This window comes from Schistocerca gregaria, chromosome 7 (genome assembly GCF_023897955.1).
Source record: "Schistocerca gregaria isolate iqSchGreg1 chromosome 7, iqSchGreg1.2, whole genome shotgun sequence".
Lineage (NCBI taxonomy): Eukaryota > Metazoa > Arthropoda > Insecta > Orthoptera > Acrididae > Schistocerca > Schistocerca gregaria.
The window spans coordinates 184,703,985-184,724,423 of NC_064926.1; the positions used below are offsets into that span (position 1 = coordinate 184,703,985).

Consider the following 20,439-nt stretch of genomic DNA (forward strand, 5'->3'; position numbering starts at 1 on the left):
TATAATTGTTTTCAAAATTTTCGGAGTGACCATATGGGCACAAGTGATGCTGAATGTTCTGGATGCCCTGTGGAAGTTACAACTCCAGAAATCATTGATAAAATCCATGATATGGTGATGGATGATAAGAGTTAAGGTGTGTGAGGTTGCTAGTGCTGTGGGCATCTCGAATGAACGAGTGCATAATATTTTGCATAAACATTTGAACATGAGAAAGCTATCTGCAACATGGATTTCAAGATTGCTCACGCTTGACCAAAAACGGAATCGTGTGAAGTGTTGGAAGGATGGTTTGCAGCTGTTCATGAAGGATCCACAGGACTTTGTGCTGTTTCATCACTGTGAATGAATCATGGATACATTACTATACTCCTGAGACCAATCAACAATCTAAACAATGGGTTACCAAGGGAGAATATGCACCAAAAGAGGCAAAGACCATTCCTTCAGCCGGAAAGATTATGGCGACTGTCTTTTGGGATTCGAAATAGATAATCCTCATTGACTATCTGGAAAAGGATAAAACTATTACAGGTGCAGGTGTGTGTTTTGACTATCTGGAAAAGGATAAAACTATTATAGGTGCATATTATTCATCATTATTGGATCATTTGAAAACTGTGCCGGAAGAAAAATGCCGGCGAATGGACAGCAAAAAAGTCCTTTTCCATCACAACAATGAATCAGCACACACACCTCAGTAGTTGTGTTCGCAAAATTTAATGGAGATAGGATTCCAACTCGTTCCACAACCCCCCCCCCCCCCCCCCCAACACTATTCTGCTACAGTCATTGAAGGCTTCACGAATTGCTTGCTTGACAATCAAATGCATTTCATTCACATCTCTGTCTGTAGTCCTATTCTTTGTTTTACGCTTTATGTAGTAATTCCTGCTTCTTTAGAAGTTACTTTACAGTGGCTGAATACTATAGAGGGTCCCTTCCATTATGAACTATTGTACTGGGTACATATCTATCCAGTGCATGTTCAAGAATTCTTTTAAACTTCAGCCATTATTCATCTACATGTTTCTTCCCTGTGCTGAAAGTTTAAAGTTCGTCATTGAGTTATGAAACTACTGATTTTTTTTGTGTAATTTACTGAACATATGTATCTTTTTGCTTGTTTTAATTATCGTACTTTGGTAGCCATTGTTGCCACAGCCACACTGCATCATGGTCGGTGATAACAGTTTCAATGTGGATGTACTTGAGAGGTCAAGTCCACTTGTTGCCATTAGATCCAATATATTTCCATTGCGAGTGGGGTTCTGAACTATCTGTTCTAAGTAGCTTTCAAAGAAGGCAGTTAGTAATGTTTCAGAGGATGTCTTTATAAACCCCACCACTGAAGAAACTGTAATTTTCCCATTTGTTTGTTGCACAATTAAAAGTCTCCTCTGATGATTGCAGTTATCATTGGGAAACGTTCAAAGAAGTGAACTGAGATTTGCTCTAAGGTTTTTGGTTACATCAGGAGATGAGTGGGGCAATAGAAGAAACCATTTATCATTTTGTGCCCACCTCTGATACTGAGTCTTGTCCAGTCACTCACATGCAGCTTCAATTTTTTATCTCAGTGGATTTGAGTTTCTTGTGTACTGCTACAAATACACTATTACCACTACCCATTAGCCTATCCTTTCGATATACACTTAAATTTTCCCAAAACTATCACGGCTATCAATTTCGGGTTCCAACCAGCTTCCTCTATCAAGTTTCATGTCAGCTTCAGCACTTTCAAGTAGCACTTTGAACTCCGGCACTTTGCTGTAATTGCTTTGGCAGTTAACAATTAGGATTTTAATACTCCCACCCATGCGAGCACCCCCACACACAGTCAGCTACCTGTGTAGAAGCTTCCGATGTCTAGGGCGCACCAGAGCCATTTAGGGCATTTGACTGTGTTGATCTTACAATATTGCTCCAGAAGTTGGACCATTATGGAATAAGGGGAGTAGCTCACAATTGGTTCACCTCTTACTTTAGCAACAAGCAGAATAAGGTCATTATTCACAATGTTGATAACGATTGTGATGTGGGATCTGAGTGGGGTACTGTCAAGTGGGGGGGATCAGTGTTGGGGCTGCTCCTGTTCCTTATTTATACAAATGATATGCCCTCTAGTATTATGGGTAACTTTAAAATATTTCTGTTTGCTGATGAAACTAGCTTGGTAGTAAAGGATGTTGTGTGCAACATTGACTCGGTATCAAGTAGTGCAGTACATGACCTCAGTTCATGGCTTGTAGAAAATAAACTAACGTTAAATCACAGTAAGACTCAGTTTTTACAGTTTCTAACACACTATTCAACAAAACCTGATGTTTTAATCTCACAGAATGGGCATATGATTAGTGAAACTGAACAGTTCAAACTCCTAGGTGTTCAGATAGATAGTAAGCTGTCGTGGAAAGCCCACTTACAGGATCTTGTTCAAAGACTTAATACTGCCATTTTCACTGTTTGAATGGTATCGAAAGTGAGTGGTACTTCGACACGTAAATTTAGTCTACTTTGCTTATTTTCAATCACTTATGTCGTATGGTATTATGTTTTGGGGTAACTCTTCCCATTCTAGAAGGATATTTTTGGCTCAGAAATGGGCGGTTCGGGCAATAAGTGGTGTGAGTTCATGAACCTCTTGTCAACCTCTGTTCACGAGTCTGGGTATTTTGACATTGGCCTCTCAATATGTATATTCCTTATTGTCGTTTCTTGTTACCAATATTAGTTTATTTCCAACAATAAGCAGCTTTCACTCGGCTAATACTTGGCAGGAATCAAACCTTCATTTGGATCGGACTTCGTTAACTCTTGTGCAAAAAGGTGTGAAGTATACTGCTGCATCCATTTTCAATAAGCTGCCACTCGAATTCAAAAATCTTAGCTGTAATCCATGCGCTTTCAAATCGAAACTGAAGAGTTTCCTCATGGGTCACTCCTTCTATTCTGTCGAGGAGTTCCTTGAAAAATTAAGCTGATTCTCATTGTATTGCTGATAGTGTTTGCTTAAACTTATGGACTGATTTTCATTCAGGTTCATGGACATTTATTTTTATCTGTTATTACTTTTATGTTTTAAGTTCATGTACTGACACGTTCCATGACCTTGGAGATTTGCTCCTCAATTTGGTCCTAAGGAACTTGACATTTAAATAAAAAAAAATAAATAAAAAAAAATAGGGGAACCCTATTTTTCTCAACCCTGTAGTGCAAGTCCAGGAAGTTACAGTATAGCTTGTCACAGAATCTTCGAAATCTCTAGTTCAGTCTTGCCACCTGACTGAGAACCAAGGGACTATGATCAGTTCTGATGACAAGGCTGCAAATTGTGAGCTTCATTGAAACTACATGCGCAGGGCTGGTCTTCTCAACCATCTCTGCCAATCGCTGGAATGACCCAAGTATGACATCGGAGCCCAGACGACAGGCATCATTTGTTCAAACGTGCACCACAATCCGCAGTTGGTTTTACCCTGTTCCCACAGTGGCTGCCAAAACAGCCTCTTTAACTTGTTGAGTGAAATCCCCAGACGTACACACTGAGTGCACATGGTGTCCCTTGCTGCCATTTCCGTAAAGGGGTACCATTGTTCTCTGTACATTTGAACTGTCAATGATTAATAGACCCTACCCTTTCTCATCCCCAAACAGGTGAAGTGAGTCCTACTGGTTCAATTTCAGTCAAAGACAGCACCTCGAACTTGTTGGTTATGGACATTCGTATAACACCCTGAGCCATCCCTCCTTCCCATCCACTCTGTATGGGACACACAGATTTACCATGGAAATGCCACTCGCACTCAAGTGGATGAGTAATGACAGATCCCATACTTTCTGCAGAGGAGGCAGGATCCACAGGAGAGGATAGTACTAGAGGTACTTTTAGTACCAGTACCGCAGATACGAGACTCTCAAAAGCTCTTCCAACATACCCATTTGCAGCAGCTGTCAATAATATGAAAATAGTCTGAGCTATTTCCAGTTGGTTACAAACTTCAACCAACTCAACCCATCTTCGAGAAAAGCATTTACAGTGGGGTTGCATTTTGGCTGGTGCCCTGTATTACAGGCCAGTAACAAATAACTTTAAACCAAGCCTGCTGGCAAGACAACTAGCTGCGTCGGTGACGTAGCGCCCTCTGAAAGTGCCAATCTTTTACTCTGTTGAGCTAAAAAAATTACTAATTCCGTATAAGAATTAAAGTAAATAACATAAATAGAGATGTTTATTAAGCCAACAGAAAAATATTGGTAAAAATTACTAGTTTTTGTGGTTGATTATAGATGTTATCAAAGTAGAAAATAGACTTAATTTATGATAAATGTAGACAATGTATATTCCTCTTTAAGGGAAAAGCTAGGTGTAACCAACATACTAGTTACAATATCTGCTATAGAACTCAAATCACTAACACCTGTTTATATAAATTAGAATATGCACAGGACAATAATAACTTCCAAAAATTCTCAGAGATGCATGTTGATTTGTGTTGATACACTGAAAATTAGGGTGCTCTGTTCTTTGGCAGTAACTGTGAATCACAAATGCTGATTTGTTACGAAATAAGTTATCTAGAACACTTGTGTTGTGAAGCGTTAAAAAATTCTCAAACGTAACTTATTTTTTCAAGTAATTCTGCAGTGAAATTGGAGAATTATTTTGAATGAGCATAGGCCTACTGTTCTCAAATATTTTAAAAGCACAAATAAGTTCAAATATACAGTTGACTATAATGGCGCAAGTTTATTGCAGCACTTGTGAATGTTTGAAATTTCACTAGAAATCACAGTGCAAACAGGTATTGACACAATCAGTGAAAAACAATGTAGAAGCAACGTGAACAGTAAAAATGCGAATCTGGAGTTTGTCAACACATGATTCTTGCACACGTGATCTCATACTATGGAAATTCTGAAGTCTGCTTTTACATATAAACAAAAAAAGGGAATTTCACAAATTTTTTTACATAACTGTTTCTGTCCCAACTTCTACACTGCATGCCGAAGAACACTGCAATGTGAGTTCATCTCAATGAAAATCGTGAAGATGTGGAGGGCAAACAAGGCATGTCTTCTGCCTGTTGCAGCTATCAGTGCATAACAATCATTCTTCCCGCACTCCTTATGTGAGTGAGTGGCAAGAAGCGCTAATATCTGGTACAATACGACATACCTTCTTGCATGCAGTTCACGGTGGTTTGCAAAGTATAGATGTAGACGTAGAACTTTTGGTTTTCGCTTATAAATTTTTTCACAATTGTTGCTGTTTATTATGTACTTTCTTAGTCAATTTTTTTTAATGCTGTTGAAATAAAAGAAGTCACTAGGAAGCTGACAGCAATTTACCCTAAAATTAACTTAATAGTTAACTACAAAAGAAAAAAAAAACAAAAACATAATTCTGAACTTTCTAATATTAATAATGACGGGAGGCAACAAATAATTAACACTAGAAACCACCCAACACCGATGTGATCATTAATGAAATCATGTTGTCCCCTAAAACAGAAGGACGGATTGTTCAGATCTGTCATATGCAGAACCATGAAGTTTACATTTGTATGAGGGTGACATCAAGAAAGACATTCAAATTTTGCTAAGACCTTGCAAAGGGATACATGAGCACCCATATCATCAAAACGTAGAAGAAAATTGAAGATAGAAAAAGTACATGGCCAGGTGTGCATCAGGATAATAGAAGTTTTAACATATAGTAGTTCACATTCTGAAAGCATCACTCACATTATCAAGAAAGCTAATGTCTCTATAGGCTTCACACCAAGTAGCCTAAGGAATTTGTTACCCCACAAAAGTTGATGAAAACGTGACAAATGCAGTGAGTCTGGATTGTACAAAATAAACTACAATGAGAGTGGAAAAAAATTATACAGGTAAAACCTGCAAGAAGTTCATGACAGGGCGTAGGGTGCATTCCTACAATGGGAGGGGTAGTACATTGACAACATAATTAAAAACCGAGAATTGCTAGAGTGATATGTGCTGAATCTAGCATGCTCTCCTTCTCTTTGCCGGGCTAACCACACCTCACCGTGCGTCTACTGTGCACTGGACATTCTGTTGCTTGTGCAGTAACTTATCTGTGTCATGGAGAAAGTTACTGGTTCTTCTGCACGATTGAGCTGCCTTCCAAAATATTTTAATTTAAAAATTAAGATTGCTTTGTTCTGTATAATCTGTTTTAGTTCATAGGCCATAGATTTTTTTTATTGGAAGGGGATGATTATAGTGGCCAATGGAACGTTTGTAGTATCATCATAATATTAATACAACATTTATTTAATGCTTTAGTTTCTGTGTCTGTCATGTAGATATTATTGTGTTGCAGATTCAATGTGTACTTGCAAACTTCAGGTGAAGTACATATGGAGTAATTGTAACCCCCCCCCCCCCCCCCCTTTTCCCCGATTTCCTGATAGTACATGCCTGCCTGCCTGCCTGCCTACCTACCCACCTTTGCTCTTTTTCAATGCCTTTGTCAGTCCTATATGGTAAGGATCCCCCATAATGTAGTCAGTATCTTCAGTAGATTGGTTCTATGGCAAAATTATGAAAAGAATAGTTGCTACTCACCATATAGTAGAGATCCTGTAGAGGTGATGTTGAATTGCAGAGGCGCAACAAAAAAGACTATTCGCACACGCGCGCACACAAAGCCTCTGGCTGCTGAGGCTAGACTGTGAGCAGCAGCGTGTGTTGGGAGAAGCAACTGGGTGGTGGAGGTAAGGAGGAGGCTGGAGCAGTGAGGGGGAGGAGTGTCAGGGTAGGGGTGGTGTATAGTAAAGTGCTGCATGTGGGAGCATACAGAGATGAGGTGGAGAGACATAAGGGCAGCGAGGTGTAGTCACTGTTAGGCAGGTGGGTAGCGGAAAAGGAGAAAAGTAAAGAGACTGGATGGTTTGGTGGAATAGAGGGTTGTGTAGTGTGGGAATGGCAACAGGGAAGGGGCAAGGTAAGGAAAATGACTAACAAAGGTTGAGGCCAGGAGAGTTAACTGGAATGTAGGATATATTGCAGCTAAGTTTCCATCTACACAGTTCAGAAAAGCTGGTGTTGGTGGGAAGGATCCAGATGTTACGGGTCCTGAAGCAGTAATTGAAATGTTGGGCAGCATGCTTAGCAACGGGATGGTCCAGCTGTGTCTTAGCTGCAGTTGGTGGTCATTCATGCACACAGACAGCTTGTTGGTTGTCATGCCCACATAGAATGCAGCACAGTGCTTGCAGCTTAGCTCGTAGGTCACATGACTGGTGCTTGTGGTCACATGAGTGGTTTCCACAAGTATCCCTGCCTTTGGTGGGATAGGTGATTTTTGTGACCGGACTGGAGTAGGTGGTGGTGAGAGAATGAGTGGGACAGGTCTTGCATCTGGATCTGTTACAGGGATATGATCCATGAGGCAAGGGGTTAGGAGCAGAGGTTGTGTAGGGATGGACAATGTTATGTAGGTTCTGTGGGCAGCAGAATATCACTGTGGGAGGGGTGAGAAGGATAGTGGGTAGGACAGTGTTAAATCCTGCCTGACTCAGTTCACTCCTCCATCCATCTGTGATTCACGCCCACTGACCCAGATCACCCCATTAACTTTCCAGAATTTCTTGACCTCTAACCTTATCTCACCATAATTCCTCAACATGCAAACTAATCTTACATTCATGGAAGGAAACACAATGTACTGCCTAGAAACTGATCCCTACATTATCATCCTACCTGCTGACAAAGCAAAACTGTTGTTTTGGATTGCAAGGATTACCTGACAGAGAGACTTTGCCAGATTCATCTACCTGCCACAGTGACCCCATTCCAGAAATCCAGCATTATCTCCAATCTCTCCTCATATCATCTGCTCTCCCTGGAATCCACCCCCCCCCCCCCAAAAAAAAAAGAAAAAAAATCACCTGTACTGCTACTCGCTCTCCTATCTTCTACATGATTCCTTACTCCATAAACCCAAACAGCCAGGATGCCCAATTGTGACCGGTTATTGCACCTCCACTGAAAGAGTCTCTGCTCTCGTAGACCAACACCTTCAGTTTATTACCTGCAACATACCGTCCTGTATAAAAATACCAGCCATTCACTCCACCGACTCCCCATAGTTCCTGTTCCTTTACAACATGGTGCCTTGCTCGTCACCATTGATGCCATCTCCCTTTACACTAACATCTCAATGCACGTGAGCTTACCGCTGTTAAACACTACCTTTCCCAATGCCCAACGGATTCAAACCTACAACCTCCTTCCTAGTTGCCATGGCCAACTATATCCTCACCCACAATGACTTCTCCTTTGAAGGCATCAACTGCAAACAAATCTGGGGTATGGCTATGAGCACCCACATGGCACCATCCTATGCCAGCCTGTTCACTGGCCATTTAGAGGAATCTTTCTTCAACACACTCAATTCCAAACCCATCAAGTGGTTCAGATCCATTGATGACATCTCCTTGATCTGGTGGTGGGTGAGGACATCCTATCCAGAACCTCAACACCTTTTCCCCACTCAGTTCACCTGGTCCTACTCAACCCAACAAGCCAGTTTCCTCAATGTTGACCTCCATGTCAAAGGTGGCTACATCAGTATCTCCCACCATATCAAACCTACCAACCCCCAGCAATACCTCCACTTCACAGCTGCCACCCATTCTGTACCGAGAAATCCCTTCCATACAGTCTAACCACCTGTGGCTGTTGCATCTTTAGTGACAAGTGGCCCCTCTCAAAATACACCAAAGGTCTCACTGAGGCCTTCACAGACTGTAAATACCACCCCAACATTGTACAAAAATAGATCCCCCTTGGCTTATCTAGTCACACACCATATCCCAAAGTCCCACCATCTGGCCCAGAGGAACATTCCACTCGTGACTCGCAAAGGATTGCAGCAACTGAATCACATTCTCTGCCATGGTTTTAACTACCTCTCGTCATGCCCTGAAATGAGCATGAATCTGCACAATATCCTTGTCCATCGCTACACAACCTCTGCTCCCAACTCCTTGCCTCATAAATCATCTCTCTGTAATAGACCTAGATGCAGGACCTGTCCCATTCATTTTCCCACCACCAATTACTAGAGTCCAGTCAGAAGCCATCACCCATACCATCAAGCACAGGGCTACCTGTGAAACCAGTCATATGATCTACAAGCTAAGCTGCAGCCATTGTGTTCCAATGATGTGATCTACAAGCTAATCTGCAACTGTGTTGCATTCTACGTGGACATGACAACCAACAAGCTGTCTGTCCACCCGGGTATATACCGACAAACTGACCTAGAAACACTGGATCACTCCATTCCTGAGCATGTTGGCCAACACAGCATTCTTCATTTCAATGACTGCTTCACAGCCCATGTCACCTTGCTCCTACCAACACCAGCCTTTCTGAATTTTGCGTGTGGGAATTCCATCCTACACCTCCGTAACCCTTCTGGCATCAACCTTCATCAGTCATTGCCCATACCTATCTAGCCTCTTCCTCATTCTCATTCCAGCACTACACTGCCCTCTGTTCCACCAACATACTCAGTCTTTTTTACTTCTCTCCTTTTCCACTACCCCTCCCCTCCATCTAACCTTCCGGATCTTACCTAGCTGCCCTACCCCCTCTCCACCTCATACCTGTTTGCCCCCACAAGCAGCACTTCACCATCTCCCACCACTAATCTGCTACCACTCCCTCTCCCCACCCCCAGCCTCCTCCTTACCCTTACCATCTGGCATCTGGTTGCTTCTCCCATCATGTGCTGCCACTCACAGTCTGGCCTCAACAGCCAGACTGTGGCCATGTGTGTGAGAGTTGCGTTTGTGTGTGTGTGTGTGTGTGTGTGTGTGTGTGTGTGTGTGTGTGTGTGTGTGATGTAGGTCCATTGACTGAGAGCTTATTTTCTGACAGTCTTTTTGATGTGCCTATCTGTGTGTCATCATCTCTACCATATGGTGAGTAGCAGCTATTCTTATCATAATTTTGTCGTATTCCATGGATTTTTCATTGTACATTTGTTCTATGTCTTCTGCGACTAAAATTTTGTCATTCACATGTGATGGCTTCAACTATCTATCAGTAAAATGCAGTCTTTGGTTTGCTTTCTACACAATATTTTCCATGTGATAGCTCCAATTTAATTCCTAAGTGGAACTGGGCTGTCATCTTTTCATGAAAAAAGCATTGTTAAAACAAACATTTTTATTGCTCAGAAAACTTCAACAGTTGTGAGAATGCATGGGGAAGCCAACGCCCCCCAAAGCGTAAGCTGTACACGAAAGGTGAGAAGTTGCTGCAGTCATTGAGCAGCTTGTCATTTCTGCTGACCCGTGGTGTTGCTTGGCCATTGAAGTGATGATGGCAGGACACTGATGTCATTGGTATTTGGCATCCTGCGACACTGTTTTTGCACAGGATGGTGGCAGCCACGCAGCTCATCTCAGGGCATCTGGGGCACACAGAATCACACCTTAGATCCAGCATGAAGGTGGGTGGCTCTTAGCGACAGCACATGCCCATGCAAGTACAGGTGGACAGCAAGGAGTTCGCTCACACAGACAGTGGTGACTGCACGGTCTCAGACTCGAACACTAGACCATCTGGGCAAGAGGGTCACCAGCTGCTGAAATAGGCTCACAAGTGGGCTACCGCTTGGAGGGCACTAAGTCAACAGCATTGACTCAGTGCAAACAGTAGGATCACAGCTAGCAGCAACAGCATGCGGTGGAGGCAGCTTTTATACTTATGTCATTGAAGTCCGTTGTGATCCTCCCCTTGTAGCTGGCAGCTGTCAGGCTGCATGCTTCTGTTGAGAAATGAATAGTGTTTATAAAAGCTTGGCCTATCCTTGTTTTGCCTTGGAACCCATTTCCATCATACAAGCCCCAGCAGAGTAATGGTTTGGATGTGAAGCAATCAGGTCGCCAACACCTCAGCAGCTCATGCATTTCTGTTGCATTGATAATATTACAGTTGTGGTCCCTCTGCTTAGCTGGACTGTCTGGTAACTGCTCCATGCTGTGGTGGCAGTACTTGTATCAGCAGGTCGCTCCTGATGTTAGAGCCTGGCTAGCCCACGTTTCACTCATTTCCATGAGAATTGAGAATTAACTCTTGTCTCCAGTTTATTAAGCTCTGCCAAGTAAATTAGTTGAGTTGCAGCAGGAATCAACATGAATATATTTAGTGATTTTAGTAGTTACTAATGTTGAGGACTTCATTCTTTTTATTGTTCCAATGTTGAAGTTTTTGCAAAAGTCCAGTCAAAAAGTACACTGTAAACACTGAAATTTTCACTCTGTAGCACTGTGTGTGTCAGAATGAAATTTTCACTCTGTAGTGGAGTGTGGGCTGATATAAAACTTCCTGGCAGATTAAAACTGTGTGCCGGACGAAGATTAGAACTCGGGACCTTTGTTTTTGTGGGAAAGTGCTGTCCCAGAGTCATGTATCTGCAATTTCCTATCTTCCAGAAGTGCTAGTTCTGCAAGTTTTGCTGGAGAGCTTCTGTGAAGTTTGGAAGGTAGTAGATGATATACTGGGAGAACTAAAGATGTGAAGACCGGTCATGAGTCCTGTTTGGAAGAGCACTTGCCTGCAAATGGCAAAGGTCCCAAGTTCGAGTCTTGATCCAGCACACAGTTTTAATCTGCCAGTTTTAACAGTCAGTTTCAAAGAATTAAGACTTTGTTTGTCGTCACTCATGTAGAGTGACATTTTAATTTTGTGCATATAACCATTTACAGACAATTTCACAATAATGATTTTTGACAAAAATATATTCTGCGTTTTGCGGTCTCTAGTAATTTGTATCATTAATCTGGAAAGTTTACTAGACAGTAAACGTCATCATCATTTGCAAACAGTTCAAGAAGGCTGCTCAGGTGTCTTTGTAAATTGTTATGCGGGTCACAAACAGCAGATGGCCTGTAATGCTTACTCGAACACAATAAATGTTCCATATTCTTCCTGCAAATTGATGTCAGTGACAAAGAGTCAATAATTCAGCTGATTAGTTCAGTTTTCTTGGTATGGCCTGTGCAATGTTCTAGTCTTCAGGTACAGGTTTATTGTCAAATGAGCAGTTATATATTATTGCTAAATATGTGGCTATCTCAAAAGCATGATGTAAAATGTGCTCATTCAATGAGAAGTAGAGATTTGAACATAACTACATTATGGTCAAGGTTTAACCTTTCACTTTACAATCCCTCTCCAATCGCAGGTGCAACATTTTGATGGGTATTAAGCACCCACATATGAAATGCATAAACTATTATGATATTGAGGCCTTAGGAATGTCTCTCTCCTTAGTAAAAACAGGAAAAGGTGATCTAATATAACAGAATAAATGTGATGACAAATCTAAAATGCTTGTTGTAGCAGTTGACTGTGAAATTGTTTTAGGTACAACTGTAAACATCATAACTTTTATTGTTCTCTTATTAACAAATATAATCTTTAATCTTCTCTGTGTGAAGCCATTCTTAATAGTATTTTTTTCTGTAGGTGTTTGAGAAAACTGGAACATTCAAATTTCAGTTTGGTATACCAGGAAGAGAGGAGGGCCAACTGTGGTATCCACGTAAAGTGGCTGTAATGAGAAATAGTGGAAAATTTGTGGTTTGTGATCGTGGCAATGAAAGGTCTCGAATGCAAATTTTTACAAAAAGTGGCCATTTTGTGAAGAAAATAGCAATCAGGTTAGAGAATCTACAAAAATGTTAGACATTACCATTTAAATTAGTTATGGTAATTCAATGTAATACAAATGATTTAATACTTATTACTATGTCTTTACTGTTGTGAGTGATAACTGGAAACTTTCTGTTTCAGGTACATAGATATTGTTGCTGGACTGGCAGTTACATCACAGAGTCATATTGTTGCAGTGGATAGTGTGTCCCCAACTGTCTTTGTTATATCAGAAGGTGGTGAACTCATTCATTGGTTTGACTGCAGTGAATATATGAGAGAACCATCGGATATTGCAATCAGTGGTAAGTAGTTTCTCACTGTTGCAGCTTCCATAAAAAATAATTAATGCAAAAAGCAGCAACATGTAAAAATGTACACAACATGGAAAGGCAAAGCAATTGCAGAAATGTGAGAAATACTGTGAGTATTCACATACAGAAAATGTTTTATGCACTTGCATGAATTACACTTCTGTGTGCCACCAACAGGAATTTGAGTTGCGCTCATGTGGTCCTCTCTATTTTCAGCGCACTTACAAATTGACCGTGTTGTTGAAAGTATTGCTTCTTAACAGGGCAGTGAGCAACACACAGACTTCAGCATTTCAAATTTTTATGGCCGTATTACCAGTATGGCTTATGGACCTGCAACACGCTTGATGAATTTCATGTTTATTTTCTTTCCACATCATTGGTTCTGCTGAAATAACACACACTTATTTTAACAGATGAAAAATAGTGTTACACTAAATATTTCATTTCAGTGGCATGTATTAAACATAATCCTTGACCAGCTGGCTGCCAGTGATCATTATGAGACTAAAGTGATCAGCGTCTTTTCCACATTCAGTTTCATAAAACATCACCAAGCAGATCTCCCATTTTTTTTTGGAACAATGGATTCCTTCATCAGAAAGCAAACCCCAGAAGAAAAAAGAAAGAATTATGCACATTATTTGGCATATACAATCGGTTAATCGCCCACTTGTTTTGAAAGATATATGTGATACAAAGTGGGAAAGTAAAATTGAAATTCCCTTTCAACTAGTGAAATTTTGATGTCATTTCTGGCATCCCTCCTCCCTTCTGCCGTTTTAACATGGCCGTAGTTATTAACCCCTCTTCTTCGCTTTTGGCCATCCGAGCTAGAGTTCCGTCCATAATGGTCTGTACCAACGGGATAGTAATCTCTGAGCTTCTCTCGTGCAATACTCCTCCATTCATGTTGCTAATCAATAGTGAAGTTACTTTTGGTAATTGGATGTGTATAATTTTTAAAGTAAAGTTTTATTACAAAAAATTACTTTACTTCTACTTCTTTTTCAGGTAAAGAGTACTTTGTATGTGATTTTAAAGGACATTGTGTTGTGGTATTCAATGAAGAAGGCCAGTTTTTGCGTCGCATTGGATATGAAAACATTACAAATTTTCCCAATGGAATAGACATATCAGATGCCGGTGATGTTTTAGTCGGTGATTCCCATGGAAATCGCTTTCATGTGGCTGTGTTCTCAAGAGATGGTGTTTTGCTATCAGAATTTGAATGCCCCCATGTCAAGGTAAGTTAAAGATAGAAATACTTTTTTTTTAACGCAATATTAAGACAGGTAATTTTGGAACTATTTCAGTTTGTGTAATATTTGTATAAATTACACAATTATAGTGGATGGTTGAGTGAGGCTCAGTAAACCAAAATTTTACTATGTTTCTCTACCATTTTAATTACTCTGTCTGTCTGTGTGACATAGAAGAGCCTTTTAAAATACTGCACAGTGTGTGTGGAGGTTAGCATTGTTGTCAGCATGTGTCTGGGGGGGGGGGCCACACCTGTTTTCGGCACACGATTGTTCTGGCTGTCTTTGAAGCATTTTTAAGTAATAAACAAATAACAATTCTAAACAGGGCATTTACATTACTGAATACTTTCTAAATACTTGCAGTCTTGGTGTAAATGGCACAATTTTTCTTCCTCTGACTGAGAACTGGTATTGGAACCAACAGAAATAATTATTTTTTCTATATTCTAGCAATCCTTCACAGATTCGTGTTCACTATCTTCGTGGTGTGGCTCACAACCCAAGACTAGTCCTGTTGGGGGTAACAATCACAATAGTATCTTTGTCAGAATTTTCATCTCACTGGGAATAAACTTTTTATAGTTTGCTGCCAAATTACTTTTGATTTAGGGCAATATGCAGGAAGCCTGATTAGTGTGTGTGTTTTCACTGCAGTCAGTTTGTCAATTAGACAAGTGTGTATTTTTTGTCAGCCTATAAAGGTTCATCAGCTCCACTCTATTCATGCCAGGTTGTTTTCTATGTGGTACATTTTTATCTACCCAGAACAAAATACCCGTCCTCATCCACTGCATTTCTAGAATTTTTATCTAACGGAGCAGAGTGGAAAGCCACATTGTCCATTACTATTGTCGAATTTGAGGAATATTTTAGAGCAGATAATAGGAAAACAGTTGAAAGTCGTAGGTGTTCACTCCAAGTAGGATATCATTGATATACTTTCACCATGTATTTTAATTTCATCCTTGAACCTTTCTTCTATTTCCACAATTGCTTCTTCAGTGTACAGATTGGGCAGTAGGTGTGTAATACTACACCCTTGTCTTACTTCCTTTTTAATCCAAGCACATAATTCTTGGTTGTTCACTGTTACTATTCCCTCTTGGCTCCTGTACATAATGTATGAGGGTCGTTCAATAAGTAATGCCCAACATTTTTTTCCACACAACATTTTCATTGGTAAGCGTCAGAATTTGGTGACAATATACATCAACATGTCTTGTCCATGTCCAATTTTCTATGCAGTCTCCATTGCATTCTGTGGCTGTACGCCAACATTGTGGAAGAGCATTTATTTCCTGCTGGTGAAATCTCTTGTCTTGTAGGTGTACCCATGTTTTCACTGCACGACTGACACTCTCGTCATCTTCAAAGTGAGTAGAGCCAGTTGTCAAGTTGTCGTGCGCTGGTCGGCACGAATAATGGCATGCGAACGATTCAGCATGTTAGGAGCATTGGCTGTGACAGGACTTCCTGAATGTGGATGATCATGGAGCTCTGTTTTTTTTTTATTTCCTGAGGCAGTAATTTTCTTTACCCATCACCCAACTGTACTCCTATCAACAGCAGAATTGCCATACACTGCACACAAATGCTTATGGATGTTCATTGTGGTTTGTTTTTTTGCACACTAGAATTAAATAACATCATGCTGCTTGTAATGCAAGTCGTATGTAGATGCTGTTTTGATGCTGTGCTATGGATGTGACACCTGCCAGGACAGTTCGAAACTTCTGGTGGCACACACAAAAAATACCACCTGTGAAGCACCAACAACTCTCCTCTCCTTACAACTTACTCCTGCTTTCCTCAGAATTTCAAACATCTTGCACCATTTTACATTGTTGAACACTTTTTCGAGCTCGACAGATCCAATGAACGTGTCTTGATTTTTCTTTAGTCTCGTTTCCATTATCAACTGTAACGTCAAAATTGCCTCTCTGGTGCCTTTAGCTTTCTGAAAACCAACTGATCCTCATCTAACACCTCCTCAGTTTTCTTCTCCATTCTTATGTATATTGTTCTTGGCAGCAACTTGGATGCATGAGCTGTTAAGCTGATTGTGCAATGATTCTCGCACTTTTCAGCTCTTGCAGTCTTTGGAATTTTGTGGATGATATTTTTCCAAAAGTCAGATGGTATGTCACCAAACTCGTACATTCTTCACATCAAGGTGAATAATGGTTTTGTTGCCACTTCCTCCAATGATTTTAGAAATTCTGATGGAATGTTATCTATGTCTTTTGCCTCATTTGATTGGAAGTCCTCCAAAGCTCTCTTACATTCTGTCTATTCCATCAGAGAAATCTTCCTCCTTGTAGAGGCCTTCAGTGTACTCTTTCCACATATTCACTCTCTCATCTGCATTAAGCAGTGGAATTTCCATTATGCTCTTAATGTTACCACCCTTGCTTGTAACTCCACCGAAGGTTCTCTCGCATGCGGAGTTGGTCCTTCTGGCAATCATTACCTCCAGATGTCAGACACTCAGATCGGTACCAAATGTTGTGTGTCGATAGAGTATCACCCAAAAAGCTGGATTAGTTCTTGCTGTGTGCTGTCGTACAGTAGAAAATGTGTAAATGAAAATTAAAAGTAACACCAGAACTACGGAGTATAAGAAAAGCGTATATGTAAGCTCCGAATGTAAAGTTCTCTGGTAGGTGAATTGGCAGAGCACCACATCATTGTACCAATGGTTCAGAGTTCGAAACTCACTAAAGGTGACTTCTTTTAACAGTTTATGTGTGAAATTGTTATTTGTGATAACATTTTTCTGACATGTGAACACAGACATTTCAAAGTTTGTAGCAGTGTTCTTTTGGCAGTATACTTTCACTTCGTGTGTTGGGACTACAATGTTGTAACATTTGCTACTCAATTTGTTCATTTTTCATATTCCATAAAAGTTGTAGATAACCTTTTGCACAATACATTTTCTCCCTGATAACTTCTGAATTTCAGAGAATTCATTCTATCAACATTGTAAGAAGTTTTAAAATCTTCAAATGTTATAAAATGTGGGTTGTCCCTTGTAACTCTCACTCCATCCTTCTGTTGATAGTGCATATTATTATTTTATGGATGTGACTTAAAACTGACATTTTGGTAAACTTTACAATTCTCCATTTGTGTTACGAGGAAGTACTCTTTATTTTGGATTTGAAGAGTTATCGTTTTAGCAAAACTGCAGAACAGTGGATTGTATGTGTTGTCCAATTCTAGAGCTCTTTTCCATGGGAATTTGACAGTTTGAAATGCTATCTGGAGTACACCAAAGATATTGCATATTCTGGTATGAGAGTGACAAAGTTATCTAAAATCACAAATTCCAAAGCATGAGAGAGTGTGAAAACAATTAAGACTTCCTTTGTGCAACAGAGACACCTTGTGTCAAGTTACACTGAACTGCAACTATGTTTTATGAAACTGATAAAAAATAGAAAGAAACTTCCACGTGGGAAAAATATATTAAAAACAAAGATTCCAAGACTTACCAAGCGGGAAAGTGCCGGTAGATAGGCACAATAAATAACACACACACACACACACACACACACCCATACATATACAGACACAAGCAGACATATTTAAAGGCAAAGAGTTTGGGCAGAGAGGTCAGTCGAGGCGGAAGTGCAGAGGTAAAGATGATGTTGAATGACAGGTGAGGTATGAGTGGTGGCAACTTGAAATTAGCGGAGATTGAGACCTGGTGGATAACGAGAAGAGAGGATATATTGAAGGGCAAGTTCCCATCTCCGGAGTTCGGATAGGTTGGTGTTGGTGGGAAATATCCAGATAACCCGGATGGTGTAACACTGTGCCAAGATGTGCTGGCCATGCACCAAGGCATGTTTAGCCACAGGGTGATGCTCATTACCAACAAACACTGTCTGCCTGTGTCCATTCATGCGAATGGACAGTTTGTTGCTGGTCATTCTCACATAGAAAGCGTCACAGTGTAGGCAGATCAGTTTGTAAATCACGTAGGTGCTTTCACACGTGGCTCTGCCTTTGATCTTGTACACCTTCCGGGTACAGGACTGAAGTAAGTGGTGGTGGGAGGGTGCGTAGGACAGGTTTTACACCGGGGGCGGTTGCAAGGGTAGGAGCCAGAGGGTAGGGAAGGTGGTTTGGGGATTTCATAGGGATGAACCAAGAGGTTATGAAGGTTAGGTGGACGGGGGAAAGACACTCTTGGTGGAGTGGGGAGGATTTCATGAAGGATGGATTTAATTTCGGGGCAGAATTTTAGGAAGTCATATCCCTGCTGGAGAGACACATTCAGAGTCTGATCCAGTCCCGGGAAGTATCCTGTCACAAGTGGGGCACTTTTGGGGTTCTTCTGTGAGAGGTTCTGGGTTTGAGGGGATGAGGAAGTGGCTCTGGTTATTTGCTTCTGTACCAGGTCGGGAGGGTAGTTGCAGGATGCAAAAGCTGTTTTCAGGTCGTTGGTGTAATGGTTCAGGGATTCAGGACTGGAGCAGATCCGTTTGCCACGAAGTCCTAGGCTGTAGGGAAGGAACCGTTTGATATGGAATGGGCGGCAGCTGTCAAAATGGAGGTACTGTTGCTTGTTGGTAGGTTTGATGTGGACGGATGTGTGAAGCTGACCATTGGACAGATGGAGGTCAACGTCGAGGAAAGTGGCATGAGATTTGGAGTAGGACCAGGTGAATTTAATGGAACCAAAGGAGTTGAGGTCTGAGAGGAAATTCTGGAGTTGTTCTTCACTGTGAGTCCAGATCATGAAGATGTCATCAATAAATCTGTACCAAACTTTGGGTTGGCAGGCTTGGGTAACCAAGAAGGCTTCCTCTAAGCAACCCATAAATAGATTGGCATACGAGGGGGCCATCCTGGTACCCATGGCTGTTCCCTTTAATTGTTGGTATGTCTGGCCTTCAAAAGTGAAGAAGTTGTGGGTCAGGATGAAGCTGGCTAAGGTAATGAGGAAAGAGGTTTTAGGCAGAGTGGCAGGTGATCGGTGTGAAAGGAAGTGCTCCATCGCAACGAGGCCCTGGACGTGTGGGATATTTGTGTATAAGGAAGTGGTATCAATGGTTACAAGGATGGTTTCTGGGGGTAACAGATTGGGTAAGGATTCCAGGTGTTCGAGAAAGTGGTTGGTGTCTTTGATGAAGGATGGGAAACTGCGTGTAATGGGTTGAAGGTGTTGATCTACGTAGGCAGAGATACGTTCTGTGGGGGCTTGGTAACCAGCTACAATGGGGTGGCCAGGATGTTTGGGTTTGTGAATTTTAGGAAGTAGGTAGAAGGTAGGAGTGTGAGGTGTCGGTGTTGTCAGGAGTTTGATGGAGTCAGGTGAAAGGTTTTGTAGGGGGCCTAAGGTTCTGAGGATTCCTTGAAGCTCCGCCTGGACATCAGGAATGGGATTACTTACCTTGGCAAACTTTGTATGTAAAGGTGTCTGAAAGCTGACGCAGTCCTTCAGCCACATACTCCCGATGATCCAGTACCACGGTCGTGGAACCCTTGTCAGCTGGAAGAATGATGATGGAATGGTCAGCTTTCAGATCACGGGTAGCCTGGGCTTCGGCTGTTGTGATGTTGGGAGCAGGATTAAGGTTTTTCAAGAAAGATTGAGAGGCAAGGCTGGAAGTGAGAAATTCCTGGAAGGTTTGGGGAGGGTGATTTTGAGGAAGAGGTGGTGGGTCCCGCTGTGATGGAGGACGGAACTGTTCCAGGCAAGGTTTAATTTGGATAGTGTCTTGGGGAGTTGGATCATTCGGAGTGGGATCAGGATTATTTTTCTTCGTGGCAAAGTGATATTTCGAGCAGAGACTACGAATGTAGGACAGTAAAGGCAAAAGAATATAAATATGTCTGCTTGTGTCTGTATATGTATGGATGGATGTGTGTGTGTGTGTGTGTGTGTGTGTGTGTGTGTGTGTGTGTGTGTGTGTGTGTGTATACACCTATCCTTTTTTCCCCCTAAGGTAAGTCTCTCCGCTCCCGGGATTGGAATGACTCCTTACCCTCTCCCTTAAAACCCACATCCTTTCTTCTTTCCTTTTCCTTCCCTCTTTCCTGACAAAGCAGCCGCCGGTTGCGAAAGCTCGAAATTCTGTGTGTGTGTTTGTGTGTTTTATTTATTGTGCCTATCTACTGGCGCTTTCCCACTTGGTAAGTCT

The 20,439-nt window shown here is 41.3% G+C and overlaps 1 protein-coding gene across 6 annotated transcripts in view; it reads left to right on the forward strand.

Moving 5' to 3' along the window:
• LOC126281189 (B-box type zinc finger protein ncl-1-like) overlaps positions 1-20,439 on the forward strand; it is a 142,895-nt gene that overhangs the window by 112,442 nt on the left and 10,014 nt on the right. For all 6 annotated transcript variants that reach the window (XM_049979897.1, XM_049979892.1, XM_049979893.1 and 3 more), the window contains exons 13-15: positions 12,520-12,713; positions 12,847-13,010; positions 14,034-14,266. In XM_049979897.1, coding sequence (XP_049835854.1) covers positions 12,520-12,713; positions 12,847-13,010; positions 14,034-14,266 — 591 coding nt within the window. The remainder of the gene's footprint in view (positions 1-12,519; positions 12,714-12,846; positions 13,011-14,033; positions 14,267-20,439) is intronic.